This window comes from Conger conger, chromosome 3 (assembly GCF_963514075.1).
Source record: "Conger conger chromosome 3, fConCon1.1, whole genome shotgun sequence".
Taxonomy (NCBI): Eukaryota; Metazoa; Chordata; class Actinopteri; order Anguilliformes; family Congridae; genus Conger; species Conger conger.
In genome coordinates this window covers 14908475-14929092 of record NC_083762.1, presented here as the reverse complement: position 1 = coordinate 14929092, position 20618 = coordinate 14908475, and the positions used below count along the sequence as shown (strand labels likewise).

At 42.9% G+C, this 20618-nt stretch overlaps 1 protein-coding gene across 1 annotated transcript; it reads right to left on the bottom strand.

The window, feature by feature from the left end:
• Positions 1-13512: 13512 nt before the first annotated feature.
• cd248a (CD248 molecule, endosialin a) lies at positions 13513-19139 on the bottom strand. Its single transcript, XM_061236947.1, has one exon. It carries the CDS (start codon positions 18919-18921, stop codon positions 15868-15870), a length of 3054 nt encoding a protein of 1017 aa, XP_061092931.1. The 5' UTR covers positions 18922-19139; the 3' UTR covers positions 13513-15867.
• Positions 19140-20618: the final 1479 nt, after the last annotated feature.

Genomic DNA, 20618 nt, shown 5'->3' with positions numbered 1-20618 from the left:
ATTACACCTACTTATTCATGTGATTATCTAATCAGCCAATTGAGTGGCAACAGTGCGATGCAGACAATCATATAGACACAGGAGCTTCAGTTAATGTTCACATCAACCATCAGAATGGGGGAAAAAAGGGACTTTGACCGTGGAATGGATGGCTGACAGGTGGTTTGAGTGTCTCTGCTGGTCTCCTGGGATTTTCACGCACTCTAGCCTTCAGAAGCTGGTGCAAAATAAATAAATGAATAATAATAATAATAATAATAATAATAATAATAATAATAATAATACTAAATCCAGTGAGCAGCAGTTCTGCAGACCGAAATGGCTTGTTAATGACGCATCATAATTCCAAGTGGATAGGCTACAGCAGCAGAAGTCGAATAAATACCTAATAAAGTGCTCACTGAGTCTATATTCCAATATTATGAATCACCTCAGGATGATGTGAGATGTCAGAGCTGCTCATCTGCAGTCTGAGAGTTTACACAGCAAAAGAGTTGCTTTTGCGGCGCAGTGGTTAATATAGCGTGTGTCTATAATGTCATGCGCTTCACGTAATGTGAAATGTGATTCGTCCTCTACAGCGGTTCTGTGCCGCAGGCTGCTAAGCAGTATCTCGGCGCTCGAGATATAAAATGGCTCCTCTGAAATCTTGGTTTAAAATGCTCATTTTCGTCGAGGTCTTATGCGACAGTTCCGTATATTTCTCAGTGCCCTCGGAGACTTGTCTGTCGAGCATGCTATTTTAAGGAGTCATTTCATTCATTAACTGTCAGCACTTTAACTCTCGACTCGACAGTCTTGCTTCTAGGACCGTAAATTAATGAAACATATGCCGATCCACATGTGTTTTACTGAGCATAACAAGAACGCAGCCGACTGCTGTTTTTGTCTGATTACGCCGGTCAATCACAAACTTCCTCCCCGCTGATTTTTTTTTTTACAAATGAAAATAATGTGACTCATTTCAGTTCAAAGCGCCGTTTTTTTGCTCCAGTGATAATGAAGCCAATACAGTATGTGTAGATTACTGCTGGGTTCAAACCCTGTTTGTTTGACCAGTCAGTTCATAAGTCAGAGGTACTGTACGTATCTCTGAGGTGCCATTATACGTCCTGATTTGCTTTAAATCATTTGACATTTCACACTGCTTTGTTTTTTAAACTGTGCCCATTTTATGCCAGTGGATGCTGCTGTTAGAATTGTGTGGAGATACACACATCAACCAGGGTGCAAGGTATACAGAGCACAATTACAGTTGAAGTGGAGCCTGAACTCAATAGAACTCAATAGAAATCTTTTATTGGTATCAAATAACATTTTTATCCAGAGTGGGTCTTCATTGGGTCAAGCGGTTTGACGTGTTTTTAATTATAGGTTATATACAATATTGTGGGTTGGCTGTGTTTTTGTGTAGCAGCCGGCCAGGTCAAATGTGCATTCATAAGAAACAAACATGCTATCTATGATGCCTTAATCTTAGTCTTAATTTTATAAACTCAAAGCAGTGTTGTGTGAGCATCTAATCTCACACAAATTGATGTTGGGCATTGGTTTAATCTCAATTAAACTAAATGAATGCACCATCTGAAGTAATGCTAACACTTCTGAGAATGTATAACTGCTGGAAGAACATGCGATTAGTGCACTTGTCCAGCCACCTTGGATTTGATGGGTGGTTTGAAAGTTGTTTTGCCCAACTGATGCAAACCCCCTCCTGTATATTTATATGGTATATACAGTGAGTTACGTATGTCTTGCTGCCTTGAAATGGTGAAACTAAAGTGTATAAAAATATCTTGTAATAAAAGTTTAGAATGTGCACTTTACCCACATGCGAATCGTTTGATTACAAATGTAAAATTGTGGAGCCGAATCCAGAAAAAAACTAGTTTTTGTCCCAATACATATGGAGCTCGCTGTATATATGTATGTTATCAGTTCATGTGTCTGAATTTGAATTCTGGAAAGAAAATAGCATTTCATGACCCCTTGGGAACATAAGTCAGAACTATAATATCCAGAATGCTAATCTAGGCTACTTCTGATAAGGCAGAAGCAATATAGTAGAGCTAATCTGACAGCGGATGATACATCCTCTAAGAGTGTCAGGACTGATAGATAACTCCAGTAATATCGGTCATGGAGAGGCCAGCAGATAACACCCCTGCCTGAGACAACACCTCGGATATTGAAAGGCCGGGAGGTTGAATGCAGAGCAGCCAAGCGGCTTTAATAAAGTGGCCACACCTGCACAGGGATCATGAATACTGATCTTAGACCCTGAGGAGAAACACATTTGAGAGTAATTCTGTTTTTCAAACGATTTTACTACCGGCGCTGAATTATCCACATCTGCCTCCACCTGGGGGTCGTTGTAATATGTAGTTGTTTTTATGCATGGTTCCCAAGGAGTCGTTCAGCAGGAATTGGTAAAGCAAATTAATTCCCCCCTCCAGTTCCACCAACTCCCCCCAAAACCCCCTTTGCTCATTAGTTACATTTCAAATTAATTGCCCAAAATACGAGACAGGGGGTAGACAATTTGAGTCCTGATCCTGGGACCACCTGCACCTCCTTGAAACGCAATTAGGTTCAAGCAAAATCACTGAATCACAAAATGAAATACAGCTCACTTGTCAATCATAGCACTTGAAAACTGTCATGGTGCCTGTAGTCATTCAGTGACTTGCTTTAGAGTACAACCTATTTATGTATTTACTACTACTACTATTCACACAATGGGAGCTTGTCCATTTAATTATTTTGTTGGAATAATTAAAGGGGCTGGCTATCATCTGAAAAAAAGATTAAAACGACAACTGAATCAACCTGAGCACCCTCATGCATGCTCAATATTATTTTTCACAATTCACATTCACGTTAGTAGTCTGATAACTTAAAGAAAGCATTTTCCTATCAATGAATACATCAAGAAAAAATGGCCAAACATTTTCCCATTTTCCAATTTTTAAAATTATTCTTCAACAGTATCTAGACTTGTGCCCTGCGATGGACTGGCAACCTGTCCAGGGTGTATTCCTGCCTTTCACCCAATGTATGCTGGGATAGGCTCCAGCCCCCTGTGACCCTGTTCAGGATAAGCGGGTTAGGATAATGAATGAATGAATTAATGAGTATCTAGACTTCTCATTTTCACTTTTCCAAGGGCAGTATTCACTTTTGAGGTTGGGGTATGCAAACTGGTGTACAGTATGGCAAGGCAACAGTATAGCTATCTATGGAATTTGTAAAATAATTTGTCAAATAGAAAATATTAAGATGCAAAAACATTTATTTTTATTTTTAAGGAATTACGCTGCAGTGTGTTTGTCAATGCTTCATTTTAAATTGGGTAACACTTTAAAATAAGGTCACAAGAATTTGAATTAACTAATGTCATTGAATTAATGTGAAGTAATTATTTACAAATGCATTAATTTAGCATGAAATTTATGTTTCATTTGTTAATGTATTTCTTAACTCGTAATGTATTAGTTACATTGATATTTATATTAGCTAACCAGAGAATAAAAGTATAATTAGTTAAACTAACAGATACATTCATTGGTTTTCTCATTCCAACATGAATTGGCATTAACTAATGTATTCATGATGTACAAATATATTATCAAAGCTGAACAGCTTAACATTTCAGCAGTTAGACTACATTAGTTCATGTCAATTCATGTAACATTATTGTAAAGTGCTACCTGAAAGTGTCGATAATAAAAGATTTTTTGGCAAGCAAACCGATATGCATGTGCCAAGAGCTCTGCAATAAAGTCTCCTGATTATACACATTTGCACATTCATGCATATTTTAACAGCCGTGATGAATTGGGACAGAAACCTCCTGAACACCAGTTCCACTTTGGTAAGCAGTGGCTCTTAAAAGTGCAATCAGTTGAACTGAAACTACTAACAACTCAAAACTGAATGTATCGTTTGATTCATGATATTTGGTAGGATAGTGTAATTTCTGAGCATGGGGATCCTGTGCAAAAAAAGTACTAGAGAAATAAAAAACCTGAAAATGTCATCAACTAGGGATTCTGGTGCTGAATTATTGCCTATACATGTTCATGAAGAGTGCCTGACAACTGAACGTTTATCAACAGAACACCTGATCCTTAATATATATATACCGTACATTCACGATGAAGAGTCATAGTACACAGTAAAATGTACAGTGTTAATTCAACTCACCAGTGGCAAATTTAAACATTAAGGACTAGTTTCGCATACGTAGATTAAGCCTAATCCCAGACTATATTCAATTTTGAATGGAGATTCTCCATACAAAACCTAATTTAGTCCAGGCCTAAGCTTAATCTGTGCCTGAAAAACCGGCCCCATGTGTACAGACCTGACCATCTTGTTTGTTTAAGAATTGTGGCACAACAACCCACTTCCCTAAGGCTTAATATCATTTTTGCTAAATGACATATCCTCTCCACCTCCAATGTATGTTTTCAGGCTTATAGTATAGTAGTGTACCGAAGATCCTGCTATAAAACAGTGTTAAATAAAAGAGCCACGATGGCGTGTTAAATGAGAACAGTGTGGTAAACGATGCCTTTTCACAAGACAACCCCAGGATCCCATTAACACTAGAATGAGACAGTCTGGAACCCAGCTGGTATCAGCCAAGTGCGAGGCAGAGTGTAAGAAGTGCGGGGGTGGGGGTTGGTGTGGGGTAGGGTGGGGTGGTAAATCATGGACCTGTTTTCAGGGGGCCCAGCCGTGAGAGAAATGCATCATGGGTGAAGTTATTATGGACATAAATTTGGGCTTTTTTGTTTGTTGTTGAAACCCCTCACCATATTCTGAAACCCCGTTGGGTTTTCCTGTCTACTCTTATCTCACTGTCACTTTTTTTTTACAAAAAATAATAGGTCACAAGCAGAATAGGTCACACTTTACAATAAGGTACAGCACATGAATTGTCATGAACTACTGTAGTTATTAACACAAATGAATGGACATACAAATACATGAATTAAGCATGAAATGAACTTTTCATTAATGTATTTGTTCACTTTCGTTAAGACCTTGAAGCAGAGGTGCCTCAACAAAAAGGGATGAAAGCAAGCAGGATTCAGGATGTAAATTCATGCCTAAATTCATTAGGCATGACCCCTCAGGGCCAACAGCGGGGGTTAGTCTAAGGCTACCAGATGGAGCGGACGTCAATGCAAGCATAAATATCAGTATACATGTACCTGTTTACCATTTAGAAACTTGGAACAAAGCATTCCAGTTCCCTCCCTTGTCTTCCACCGGGCCAATTCTCCTTCCCTCGGGGAAACTAGGTCCATTGTGGCTCTGGGGAACTCACAACTCACTCTAAAAAGCCTAGACCAGCACAGCAATGAGAGCGTGAGCCCCAATATTCCATGAGTTATGCAAGCAGAGCTGTCAGGCCTGGCTAACAACATTCCCGGAGCAGGGAATGTATGTACGCAACATCACTAAAGCACTAATGCAAGCTGACTCTGATAAGACCTCGGTCAAAATACGTAATTGTTTTGGATTCAATGACGTTTCTGTGCTCGATTGGCCTTGCCTGGTGTAATTGAGCCAACCAAGAGGACAAGAAGGCCGGGTTTGCACTTTTTGAGAGTTTAGGTTCCAATGCATCAGACAAAAGCGCAGAAAAAGTACTTGAATCCAAAACATGTACAGACTGTATTGACCCAGGTTGACTGTAATGTCCATATAAAAAATCTAAACCCCACCCAAGGTCAATGCTTGCCCAGTTGGGAGTGTCCTCTCACCTGGGGAAGCCTGACCATGCCTGCATTATTGGGCATTGCTTCTCCAAGGTCAAAGGTCATTACATAGCATTACTGCCATTTATCCAGAGCTGACCTGAGTCAAATACGCAACTGTTTTAGATTGAAATACTTTTCTACACTTTTCTAACAGCTTGCAAGCCCTGTCTTCTGGTCCTCTTGGTTGGCTCAATGGCACCAGGCCAAGATAAATAAGTACAGAAAAGTATTTGAATCCAGAAAAATTACATATTTGATCCAGGTCAGACTCTTATTCAGAGTGACATACACAACTTTTTACTTAGTATCTATTGTATTTTTCCACACAGTATTAATTTTTATTTATATTGAAGCTATTCAGGTTAGAAACCTTGCCGAAGGGTACAACCGCAGTGTTATACCTGGGAATCAAACCTGCAGTATGGGTTAAAAAGCCATGCCCATAAAAATTAAATATAATTTTTTTTCAGTTCCAAGATTCAAACTGTGTTTTTTTTTCCTATTACTTTTTTTTTTCATTTGAAATTCAGAGAAAATCACACAAATTCACTGTAATTGTCCAAGGACAGCTAATTTCCATATAATAATAACCAAGTGCCGGTGGATCAAGAGGAAAGCGATTGTTAATTTGTGTGCATGACTGCGGTTCTATTTTTTTTCCTCTCCAGGGTCAATTTAATCTCTGCAGCCATTTTGTGAAAAGAAAAAAAAGAAGAAGAAGAAAGCGATGCGTGGTTAGTGAGCTGAGACTGCTGGCCGAACCACTTCACATCTGTTTCCAATGTCTTCCTCGCTTTCCCCGGTCTGCTCTCTGTACCGGAGAGTCAAGTTTCCCAGGCCTGACTGCCCTTGCTGGTCTCCATCTCCAGTCTTCGGCCATGTCAGCCAGAAAACTCAAAACTCAAAACACCGCTCAGGTCCCTTTGTATGTTTACCTTGTATGGCTAATTTGATCTTTCGCAAAGTCAACAAGCCAGTCCTAGACCTTCAAAACGGTATTTTTCCAAAATGTTAAAAAAAAATGTGAACTGTTGAATTTTTTTATTGCCGCAAAATCCTTGCAAATGATTGTGATTGAGGGGAGGTTTTGGCAAACATAATGGCTTTGGATTTTAGATTAGATAGAGCACTTCACTTCCTGAAGGGGATAGGCGGGGGGGGGGGGGGTTGCTGCTTCAAATCCCAGTTGAGACGTTGCCATAGCAGTCTGGCGAAAGCAGGACACTTGACTGGTATTGCTATCACGCAGGCACATTCACTTAGAGGGAAGAGTGAAAAGCCCTGTAAGAACCTTGGATTATGAACGGATGGAGAATCAGACAGGGAGAATAAACATCCTTTACATTTATATAACACCCAGTTTAACGAAACAGAACTTGATTTGACTGGGGATTGTGCTAATTATTCTCTGTGACCTGGTATATTGAGTGGAATCCCAGCAACAGTCTGGTGAAATGGTAAATGGTTGGCATTTATATAGCGCCTTTATCCAAAGCGTTGTACAATTGATGCTTCTCAGTCACCCATTCAAACACACACTCACACACCAATGGCGATTGGCTGCCATGCAAGGCGCCGACCAGCTCGTCAGGAGCATTTAGGGGTTAGGTGTCGACACAGCCCGGACGTGGGATCGAACCGGCAACCCTCCGACTGGCAGACAACTGCTCTTACTGCCTGAGCCATGTCGCCGTGGTGAAGCGACGAAAGAATTCGGCCAGGTCAATTCGCTGCTGTCATATTAATGAGATATATTCGCTGTAATAAACTGCAGCAGGTCATTAACCTGTGTCACTGTGCAAATACATTGCTTAGTGTAATACCATAAAAAATATGTAAATTACCCAGTAGTTTTGTAAGTAAAAAAAGAAAAAATGTTTCTCAGAAAAAATAGTTCCAAAAGAAACCCTTTGATCCTATAGAAAAACCCTGTGTAGTTCAAAGATCATTTATCTGGGAGCTTTCACACTTCACACCTATGATAGAGAGCGCCATAAAGAACTCAAAAGGGTTCCTCTATGGAGATAAGCCATTTTTTGTGTGTAGAATTAAATATCACCATAGATTAAAAATGACTGAACAAATAAAATTTTGCCCCCTGTCATTTCCCCAATTATTAATAAATATTTTTTATGTACTGTGTCAGTCCTGATTGGAATGTAAACACTAATTAATTTGTAATTTCCACACTCAAGTCTTAGACATCCACACAAAAACACACACGCACATACACACAAACACACACACGCACACACACACACGCGCGCAAACATATACACATGCCCACACACACACACTCTACATACATACATACATACACACATTCACACGCGTACAGAGAGGTCTTTCAGTGCTGTAGATCACTAGTATGGGGCTCCAGGTGCAGTTCCGCTCAGTTGGTTTAAAATCGAATTAAACAAACATACTGTAAGCACCTGAAAACAGAAGCACACTCTTTGCTTGTGCCAAGATCACACACACTTAGGCATTGACGTCACTGCAATTGTAAGATCTACCCTGGAAGCTACTGATGAAAGAACAGTTTGTTCCTGAAGGTTGCGGGCCCCAGCTGTGAAGCTCTTTCTAGCTGGTGCCCGCAACTTCTTCCGGAAGTTTCCGCCATGCGATTGAAGGGAGATGTGACAGGTTGCCTGACAGGCTCCCTGCAGGAATTTCCTACCTTCATACCTGCGGCACCTCCGACAGTTCTGACTCAAGACCGCCCACCGCCAACCGGATATAAGGCTCCAGATTAATAAGGAGGCAAAAGGCAATGGGACATGTTGGTTTTTGTATGTGTGGGAAGGTGAATTTGTGTGTATGGCAAGGTATGTGTGTGTGTATACAATACGTGTGCACACACGTATTCCTCATGCATGTATTCTCTCGAATGTGAGGGCAACATCACATGCTTCAGAGGAGAATACGTGTTTATCTATATTCTCCATCATGGGGTTGTAGTATGAGCAGGACTAGGGCGGGAGGCGGGGGGTTAGGGTTAGGGCACTGTGTTCAATTTAAAATGGACATATGGACATGTAGTGTCTGGTTTCTGTATTTCTTTCTGGTTTTGTAGTGTTTTGGCTGTGGCGTGTTTCTAATCACTACAATAATCTGTATCCACTCAAAAACATATTTTCAGTGAATTCGAGCTTCTATAGCTTTGATTAAATAATACCTGGAGTAATAGACTCTTGAGAAACAAATAATGTTACCTGTAGTCAAAATGGTTGAAGAATAGTAGGCATTTTGTTTTGGGCATGTCATTTTCAACCTTCTGTTAAGAAAAGGGGTGATATTTAAGGGCTTAAATATGTCATTGCTTATTTGTGTGTGTATGTGTGTGGGCGTGTGTGTACATGTGTGTGAGTGGAGTGTGTGCCTGTGTGTTCTTATGTGTGTGTGTGAGTGCATATGTGCACATGTTTGTGAGTGGAGTGTGTGTGCATATGTGCTCTTGTATATATGTGTGTGTGTGCATGCGTGCACACGTGTGTGTGAGTGGAGTGTGTATCTGTGTGTGCTTGTGTATGTGTATGAATGTGAACGTGTGCACTTGCATGTGTGTGTGTGTGTGTGTGTGTGTGTGTGTTGAATGTGAGTGCACTCAATTTATTTGCAGGCCAATAATGTATGCTTTCCATGCCTCCCCTTCATCCAGAATGACTGTGCCATGTCGGGTGCACTCAAGCGGCAAACAGCTCGAGCTGCATCTGACTGTGACAAAGGTTAAATGATACATCAAAAAGCCACGGCTCTGGGAAAACATATCACACATGTGTACATCTGCCGGAGCACTTGTAAAAACAGATGAATTCACATCCCGTTTGATGTCTACATACACACACACAAATCAAAGAGAGGGCGTTCCCATTGTTTCCTGTACTCATCTAAACATGGAGAATGTGGGTTTTTTATGATGGGATAAGACCTCAGGAAGCTTGTGTCTCGTATTGAATAAGCAGATATGAGGATGTGTTATGACACAATTTTTTGTTATGACAAAAAGTCAAACATGAAAAATCTTATTATTCCACTGACAGAGGTCAGGAGACTAGTTTTTGGGTCACCTAGCTTGTCTTGTGTATTGTCCTTAATCTTGCAATACCATCATCTTTACCATAACCCTAACCTCAGCCATATTACATAATACATAAAGGCCATCTCCAAAAAGTTACATATTTTGAGTTATGCAAAAACAAAAACTGACTGAAATATTAACCTAAACCTTAACCCCTGAACATAGCCACATTTATACCTCAACCCTACCACTAACTGCATTAACTAACTGTACTGTGCTGTATTCTGGACATGAATTTGTTCAGATAATTTTCAAAATAAATTATTCATTGAAGTCTAGGATTATGGTTAGTATTAGGGTTAGGGTTAGAATAATGGTTAGGGTTAGTGCTAGGGTTAGGGTTAGGATTGGGCTTAAGGTTAGGCTTAGTGTTAGGGTCAGGGTTAGTATTAGGGTTAGGGTTATGGTTAGAAAAAGGTCTTGGTGGCTATACTAGTATTTATCTGGCCTGCAGGCCATGAGAGACCAGCACACACTGTTCTAATTACCCAAGAGGGAGGAATAAAAAAAAATAAAAAACTTGAATCATTCACAGTAACTAGATCCTCTCCCTGTATGGGGCCATCTCTTAAATCATGCACTAACCAGCATGGCCCACTACTCCCCCATCTCTCCCACCTCCAGTCACTTCACACCTGTCCTGTCGTCTGCAGGTCTTCTCAATGGGGGATCCATCACACCCATAAATGCCCTGTTCTGTGTTCTAAGAGATACTATAGCCTTTTCCTGCCATTTGGGCTGGGGCGTGGGGGGAGGTACATATGCTCAAAGTAATAAAAAAGGGCACCTGACATAAGCTGTACAGTATAAAATAGCTGCAGCCAAAATGGAACTTTTCCTATCTTAAGGCCGAGGACAGGGCACACACAATATGCTTCAGCCATGTTAGTGTCTACAGTGTGTGACCGTATGCCAGCTTGCTTTTAGGAGAGGAGAGGGGGGAGGGGGGGGGGGGGGGGGATGTGATCGATATGAACTGTGGCACCAGAACCCAGTAAACACACACAGCGAGATCCAGGCCACCCGCTGCAGGCCCAGTCGATACTGTGCGGGAGGCGGATCTCTCCCAAATAAAAAAAAAGTGAGCCTCACGTTCTTGACAATCGGTCCATAAAATTAATTTACAAAGCACCGCATCTGTCGTCGGAGGAGGTAGCATTTTTCAGACAGGCCTGTAAGCAGCAGCGTGGGTTTTCTCTCTGACCAGGAGAGAGGCAGCTCTGACGACTATTCCCAGAGTGAGGGCATTGAGCTTGACTGACAGCGCCCTCTCTGTTGAGCAGAGGAGTCATGCTGTACAATTATGAATCTTTAATCCGCTAAGACCCCACTGGTAATCAGCACTTGCTGGGTCTCTAATTGCAGCTTGCGTCCAGCGTCGACAAACTCCCGCAGCTCTGCTTTCACTGAAACAACGTGTTTTTCAATTAAACTTCCAACTGTCGTCGAGCCCCTCGTTTGGGATCTGATGATTCGAAAAAGTTCCAAATCCACGCCTTGATTTAAAATAATTCGGATGTCTGTGTATTCAGTGCGCTTTGCCTTGTTTTGTGGATCAAATACAGGTATATTTTTATAGCCTACGTGACCATGGAAACGGGCAGCCAGGTCAAGGTGACTAATATGTTCCGGCGATATGATAACTTGAGTGGAACATGAAGCAACACATTTTATTAATCGGACTAATTCATTGCGTCAGATCTTTTCATTGTTTTGCAGTGTTAAAATGAAAATGATTTTTGTTTTGCTATTGTGTCAGGGCATTAATTCTTAATGTATTTGTCCTAGTAAGCACTTGCAATTTGTTTCAAGCCCATTGAGTTCTGCACTTCCATTAATTATGTGTAAAGAATGCCGATACAGAAATGTAGGGAAAACATCCACAATGGACAGCTTGCCGAAAAGCACCCACCTCAGGTCAAAGACAGAAAAGTACATCATTCACTTATGGCTCAATAAGCACCATATGCAAGAATGAAATGCATGCATTTGATGCATTTGAAACATTCACATTTAACTTTTGTGTTCAATCTGGGTCAAATAGCACAATGACAGTTTTCAGAGATGTATTTCATAAACAGTAAATGAACCAGTATAAATAACTTTTTTATTTGTTGTTCATCATCTGTATTATTTGCTTTATTTCTTTTTTTGCCTATATGGTTTCTTTGAATGTAGGAAAATACATATTAAACATACCTGAGAATGTCAGTTCAAACCAATAAATATTACATTAATGGCATTTGGCAGGCGCTCTTATCTAGAGTTGATAGGGCCCAATAGCAGTGCAGATGTTATTGTGGCTGCACCGGGGATCGAACCACCGACCTTGCGTGTCCCAGTCACCTTAATCACTATGCTAAAGGCCACCCCAATATCAATAACCTACTGCATGAAAACGGTTTTATTCAAAGGTTTTCACAGATGAACACAATTAATGCTCCCCATGCCTTCTTTATAATGGATTCTTATGTTGATCACATGTTCACTGCTTTCATTGGTTTCACTGATCTCGAAGAGGCAAATGAAAGTATTAACCATATATACTCACTGAGCACTTTATTAGGAACATTTTTACTTTATTACACCTACTTATTCATGCGATTATCTAATCAGCCAATTGCAATGCATACAATAATGTAGATACGGGTCAGGAGCTTCAGTTAATGTTCACATCAACCATGAGAATGGGGAGAAAATGTGATCTAAGTGACTTTGACCGTGGAATGATTGTTGGTGGCAGACAGGGTAGTTTTTGTATCTCAGAAACTGCTGATCTCCTGGGATTTTCAAACTCTCTAGAGTTTGCAAAGAATGGTGCAAAAAAACAAAAATCCAGTGAGCAGCAGTTCTGCAGACAGAAATGCCTTGTTAATGAGAGACGTCAGAGGAGAATGGGCAGATTGATCAAAGCTGACAGTAACGCTAATAACCACACAAGGGGCGACATGGCTCAGGCAGTAAGAGCAGTTGTCTGGTAGTCGGAGGGTTGCCGGTTTGATCCCCCGCCCGGGCTGTGTCGATGTGTCCCTGAGCAAGACACCTAACCCCCAAATGCTCCCGACGAGCTGGTCTGTGCCTTGCATGGCAGCCAATCGCCGTCAGTGTGTGTGAGTGTGTGTATGAAGGGGTGAATGAGAAGCATCAATTGTACAGCGCTTTGGATAAAGGCCCTATATAAATGCCAACCATTTACCATTTACATTACATTACATTACATTATTGGCATTTGGCAGACGCTCTTATCCAGAGCGACGGTATGCAGAAGAGCATCTCTGAATACACAATGCATCATAACTCCAGGTGGATAGGATACAGCAGTAGAAGTCAACAGTACATTACATTACAAAGCATTTGGCAGACACTCATATCCAGAGTGACATACAACGAAGTGCAGATCGAACACAAGAACACAAATAAATCTAATAAATACCTAATAAAGTGCTTAATGAGTGTGTAGTTTACTATTGTTCGGAATTGGGATCAAGATAGGGCCAGTTTCACAGATACAGATTTAGCTTAGTCCTGGACTAAATGTAGTTTTGTATGGATAATCTTAAACTGGCCCAATTATTTTTTCTATATTGCTTTAATCTCAATAATGTTCTGGGTAGACCCAGGTTTCACAGGTGCTAATAAGTAAACAAAAGACAGGGGTTAAAATAACCATTTGAAGCAGTTTATTGAGGGGAATTCAATATCATTCCCCCAAGATCATCATTGTGTTGTCCTGTGATCATCAATGTTAATTAAGCATCTGCTTGAGTTCTGATGTCACCAAATACAGTAAGCAAGCAGCAACCATAGAAGAAGCATTCTGTAATTGTATTCACAAATCATTAAGGCTGGTTTCTGAAAATGACATTCTTTTCCTGTACACTTATCGCAGGGCCACTGTGTCACTTGTTTACAAATGCATTTCCTGATAAATTGTAATCATTTTAAATAAATTATTACACAAAATATTAGATGTCACCTCACTGTCGGAATCCATGATAGCATGATAACTGTATGGTTATTTACGTATTTGTCTCACCTTCTTTTTTTCCAACTCTTATTCCTCAAGTGTTTTTCGTCCACCATTTACAGTTCTTCAGTCTCATTTAAGCTCACCAATTTCACCAATGAAATACAATTAAAACTTTCTTTCATCATGCAGCTACTGTAATTACATGTGGTGTTTATTGCAGAATTATTGTAGGAATCAAAGGAATGGGAAGTGTACCATGTTCTTTCAATAGACATTTAATACATTTGAAACAAATTTGAATATATTGGACAAACTGTGACCCCACCACAACCTGATATTTCAATGCAATACTGATACCTCCCACCCCCTTCAAAAAAAGATAGAAAACAAAACAGTGAAAAGGAGAGTTTTGACTTTACATTTGCAGTGATATTCCTCAATACTTGTTTAACACAAAACTGTCTGATCTTCAGTCCTCCACAGTACACAAACTAACAAATGTGTGGATCAAGGCAATCAGTAATCACATTTGGCCTGTCGAAGTGTCCCTACAGATTTTGCAGGGTAAAGTCTGCTGCGAAGTACTAGCTGTAAGATATCTACACTGATATAAAAAATATCTACATCTGCAATTACCAATGTAAGGCCAGCGTGGTTCCAGCTGATCCCCCAACTTTGATTTTACTTGATATTCTTTTTTCTCTTTGAAAGTTTCATCCAGATTAGGGATGGCTCATTGATACTCTGCTGAAATGATATTATTTAGCCACTGTTATTGTAGGCTATGACAAAATACAATTATAATTAAATGCATCAAACGTTAAATTAAACATTCAGTAACAATGTTATAAATGTATTTACTTTGTTTCTGGTTACACTAACTGAAGATATAGCCACTGAAACCAAAAACAGGGTTTTTGTTTGCATTTTCTCAAATCATGTAAAACATAAAAGAAAATAAGCATATTTGGAGACAATTTCAGGGAGTAATCCAACTCAATTACATTCTTCTCAGGCAAACTCCCAAGAATTCCCAAGAGCCAATGCAATGAACAGCATCACCCCCTGTTTTGTGCACAGCTTGCAGTAACACATGAATGTTTCTAGGGGGCGCTGCTGCAGCATATCAGAAGGGCAAGCTCTCTCCAACGATGAGGGCATGGGAATAGAAGGATGCTATGAAAGTTTGTACATAACATTTAGACTCACTGCTGACCCCATAAAATGAAGTCCCTAAAGTACCATGAAATTCCAGGTCCGGTTGGAATTAGCTCCTTCTCTCCTAAGCCTTACAAACACAATGATAACTAGGGGGTATAATTTATTTTTCTTTGGCTTACAGTCTAATCACCAGCCATCAAATGACACTTCATAAAATCATGCATTGTAGGCTTTCATTCTGTTCAATCACAGAACACATGGCTCAATGACAATGTCTGTACACACTCTTGCACACACTCACAAACTCACTCTCCAACACTCATACATACATATATACAGTACATTTAGGAAGTTATGCATTATATACTGTATGGACACTTTTCCAATACAAGTGCATCAATCAGAAAGATGTACAAGACTACAAATAATCTCTGTAAAATAGAAATCAAGGCAACAGCCACAAGGCTTAAAATCCAATAGAAAAATATTTGGAATTTTAGTAAGACTCAAAGGGGTAAACTGATACATTAGATGTCCTCAAATCATTGTAACTGACGCCACATTTTTATGACGTTTTATATTCTCTGAGCGAAAATGGCCCTATTTAAATGTGCCGTTAGCAGAGAATCTATAAAGAACTTTACAGAATACAACTTTTAAGAGCTATCAACTCCGCTTTTAGCCCAATAACGCCGTTTCAACGGACGACAAAGCATCCAAAGACCAAAAGTGTCAGTGGTTTCTCTGGGAATCCTCCTGTAATACATTCCAATGCATGTTGAAGTGGCAGATGATCTGTCCAGGACTCCTTCCCCCCCTACCCCCCAATTTAAAAATACAGTTTTCTGAGCAACCTTCACCACCAGCCAGGCCTGGGCTATCTATACCTTGGCAGCTCCAGGGGAGCCTGCTTTGTCATTGGCACCGGAGATCCAGTGATAACAGTCTTTATTGTTCTTGCTGCGGGCCCGGGCAGAACAACGGGTACAATAGACAATCCCCAGCACCACCATCACCACCAGGAAGATGCAGAGGGGCACCAGGAGGGCTATGAGCAGCCACCTGTTGCCCTGCTGTTTGTTGCTGCCACTCTCTGGAGGGCCTTCGGTGCTGGGCTCTGGAGTGTGGGGGTCTGGGCCTGCTTCGTCTCCGTCTTTGTCTCCGTCTCCATCTCCATATCCCTCATCAGAGATAACCACGCCGTCCGTCTGGGGACTAGAGGTAGGGTCCCAGGAGGGTTCGGCTTCCTCGGGCAAAGGAGGTGGTGTCTCCAATTGGTCGATGCCCTCCTCTGAATACTCGTATGAATCAGGAGTGGAGGTGGCGCTCGGTGAAGTTGTGAGGGCCAGTTGATCCAGAGGGGCCCAGCTTTGCGCACCCTTGTCATCTGACCCATCAGGCCCTTCAAGTTCATGTTGCACCTCCTTCTCCTGCAAGATGTGAACTGTCTGTCTGTCATTGTCATCCTCTCTCTCCTGTTCCTCTGGTCTGTTGTGCTCCTGTGGTCTATCATGTCCATCTGCTCCATCCTCTTCCTCTGGTCTGTAGGGTTCCAGCGGTCTGTAATGTTTTTCCTCTGTATCCTCTAGCTCTGGTTTGTAGGGTTGCTGTCTGTCATTCTCATCCACTCTATCCTCTTCCTCTGGTCTGTAGGGCTCCTGTGGTCTGTAATGTTCTTCTTCTGTATCCTCTACCTCTGGTCTGTAGGGTTGCTGTCTGTCATTCTCATCCACTCTATCCTCTTCCTCTGGTCTGTAGGGCTCCTGTGGTCTGTAATGTTCTTCTTCTGTATCCTCTACCTCTGGTCTGTAGGGTTGCTGTCTGTCATTCTCATCCACTCTATCCTCTTCCTCTGGTCTGTAGGGTTCCTGTGGTCTGTAATGTTCTTCTTCTGTATCCTCTACCTCTGGTCTGTAGGGTTGCTGTCTGTCATTCTCATCCACTCTATCCTCTTCCTCTGGTCTGTAGGGCTCCTGTGGTCTGTAATGTTCTTCTTCTGTATCCTCTACCTCTGGTCTGTAGGGCTTCTGCTGTCTGTCATTCTCATCCATTCTATCCTCATCCTCTGGTCTGTAGGGTTCCTGTGGTCTGTAATGTTCTTCTTCTGTATCCTCTACCTCTGGTCTGTAGGGCTTCTGCTGTCTGTCATTCTCATCCATTCTATCCTCTTCCTCTGGTCTGTATGGCTCCTGTGGCCTGTCATGTCCATCCTCTCTATCCTCTTCCTCTGGTCTGTAGGGCTTCTGCTGTCTGTCATTCTCATCCACTCTATCCTCTTCCTCCGGTCTGTAGGGCTCCTGTGGTCTGTAATGTTCTTCTTCTGTATCCTCTACCTCTGGTCTGTAGGGCTTCTGCTGTCTGTCATTCTCATCCTCTCTCCCCTCTTCCTCCGGTCTGTACGGTTGCTCCCATCTGTCATGTTCGTCCGCTCTATCCCGGTCTTCTGTTCTGACCCCTTCTCCTGGCTCCTCCACGTTGACCGGCTCCCTCTCCTGTTCCGCAGGCACATCTGTGGGCCCTGTAAGGTCGGTCGGTAACCCCTCTAGATGAGGCCGATCAGTCAGCCATTCCCGAGGTATGGTCTCACTTGGCCAGTGACCCTCGGGGAGCTGTGGGAACCAGGAATTTTCTGGAAGATCGGTAACCCATGAGAAGGAGGGGGCGGCGGTCGGGGACTTATCGGTGTCGGGAACGGCCCTGCAGGAGGAGTAATCCGGCTGCAGCTCGTAGCCCTCCCGGCAGTGACACTGGAAGCCGCCGATGTAGTTAACGCACATCTGCTCGCAGGACTCCTCGAACTGGCACTCGTCCACATCCTGGCAGCGGGCGGGGTCCTCGGGCAAGGGGAAGAAGCCCAGGTGGCAGTGGCACGTGTAGGACCCGTGGCGGTTTTCGCAGGCCTGCTCGCACGGCGAGTCCAGGCACTCGTCTTCGTCCACGCACCCGATCCCGTCGGGGGCCAACTGGAACCCGCCCCGGCATGTGCAGCGGTACCCCTCCGTCAACTGGACACAGTCGTGCTCGCAGGGGGCGTCGCGGCAGGGGTTTAACGGAATGCAGCTGTGCCTGTCCTCCGCCAGCCGGAATTCCGGGGGGCATTCGCAGTAATAGTGGTCGTTGGCTTCGACGCAGAGGTGCTCACATCCGCCATTGTCCTCCTGGCACCAGCTCTTTGACGAGGGCTCAGTGCAAAAGGGGCCGTCCTGGTGCCACCCCGCCATCCCGTCCTCCTTCGCCACGCACAGCACCGACTGGTCGCCCATGGGGCCATCCGGGCAGGGCACGGTGGCCATGGAGCCGAAGGGGATGTGGGTCAACCGGGCGCTGAGCAGCTGGAAGGGGGTGTTGTACATCACGGGCCCGGGCCCGCCCTCGCCCGGGATCGGCTGGCACATCCCCTTTTCGTAGACGAATCGGCACAGGAAGCCGTCGACGGGGAGCGAGCAGGAGCCGTCCAGCCACTTGTAGTTGTCCCGCGCCTCGTGATTGGCCGTGCTGTGGGTCGTGACCACGCAGCGGGGGGCGGAGCAGGTACTGGGCGAGTCCTCCCGCAGCCAGTTGGTGTACTGGGTGTCCTGGTCGCCCGTGGTCCAGGAAAACCCTCTCAAGGGCCGGGTGGCCGAGCACTGCCGCGGCTGCCTCTGGAGCCCGATCCACACCCGCACCTTCGCCCGGGACCCCCTCCGCACTGCGCCCGCCAGCAGCTCCTCGACCTGCCGGGCCTCCGCCGGCAGCTTCATCGTGGCCAGGTTGCCCCCTTTCTCCTTGCAGCTCCGCCAGGCCTCCAGGAAGGTCTTGCGCTGGAAGTAGACCACGAAGCAGCCGTCCTCGCCGCAGAGGCCGTTCCTCTCCGGCAGGCTCTGGCTCCGTACCCCGGGGGTCCACAGGGCATGAAGAGCCGAGAGAAGGACACAGAGGAGCACCACAGAGCCCATCGTACAAATCCAGCCAGCTCTCTTCTGAACCGCCTCTCTCTCTCTCTCTCTCGACTCTGTGCCTGCTCACTTTTCAGTCAGACAGTGTCCTTTTTGTCTTTCCCCCTGACTCCTCAGCCTGAAATTCCTCCAAAGTTTTCTCTTAACTTTTTAGTCCCTTTGTTAAATTAACTCTGTCTCTCTTTCTCTCTCTCCTTCTTCCTCCTTCCCTGCTACTGGAGTTCTGTCTCTGAGTTAAAAGTCTGCAGCTTGTCCCCTGAATTTGGAGAGGGAGGGAGGGAGGGAGGGAAGAAGGGAGGGGAGGCAGGGATGAAGAGAGGGAGGGGAAAATGTATGTTTTTGGAGGAGGGGTGTGTTATGTATGTGTGCATGTGTGTGTGTGTGTGTGTGTGTGAGAGAGAGAGAGAGAGAGAGAGAGAGAGAGAAAGAGGGAGATGGGGGGTTGGGGGAGGCACCCTTGTCTCGTCTCGTTTGTTTCGTTCACAGTGTGTTGTAAGACTTTCTTGAGTCCGTTTATGGAAATAGTTTGGGACTGTGCCACCCATCAACCCCCCCACTAACTATCAACCCCCCAAGGCAAATCCAGCCATGACACTGTTAGACTGTTGCATTTTTTTTCTCCCCTTGTTCTCAAACCCAAAAAAAGGGGTGAAAACAGGTTTTTTAAATCTAGCCTTTCCTCCTGTTTTCTATCAAATGATTAATGGTGATTTTTTTTCCCACAGTCATTGTTTCACAATTCCATCCTGTTCTTAGCTGTTCTTTCAGAATATCTTGGCCTAAAATTATTCACTACTAAGAGGTTCCCTCCCACCTTTTGTACATTTTGTTCAAATTTAACCATCTTTTATTCTTGGTTATCCTATGTTTTATTTGTAAAACATAAAAAGAAAATGATAGGTCCAGAGATGAAAATGAAGCTTTTGTTCCAGGAAAACAAATGAGAAAATTTCTGAGGTCCTTTCAATGAATTTTGCAGTTGCAGTGAAACCCACTCCAAGACTCCGAGAATTCACCAGGTTTACTGATTTGTCTTGGTTTCATCAACAGTATTGAGACAGTGATGGCCGTTCTGTGGTAACTTCATCTGTCAAACATCACTTACATAATAGAATACGTCACATAAATTGAACAATTTATGGTTATGGTTATGGTTATGGCACACCAAAGGATCCTGCCCAGGGATGTGGTTAGAATGAATTTTAGGGCATAGTTTGAGGGGAATGGTTTGTTGGATGTGCAGTGCCTCTTTTATCCAATCAGAGGTTTTGATTAAAGGTGCACGTGGTGGATCGGTGTCGTTACCTGTGGAGCACTGTCCAGATGCTCATTGTGTCTGACATTTGTCACACGTCATGCCCTCTCTCCTGCTCACTCCCATTCTTCCTGTACCTCTCCACTGTACTGTCCAATAAAGCTAAAGCACTAAAAATATATTTAATTAAAAAAAGAGGTGCACATAGCACAATTAATATAGATTTGCCCAGTTATTTTGAGGTCATTCATTCGAATATTTCATTAATATTTTTTATATAACCATAAAAACAGCAGCAAAACATTTTAGTATAAAATATTTAACACTGGTGTTTTACTACTGTACATTAATAACATAATAATTGTGATTGATGCAACACTTTAGCCTTTTGTCATTTTTCTTTTTAAAAAGGGCATGCAAATGTTTCATTAAATTGTTAAAA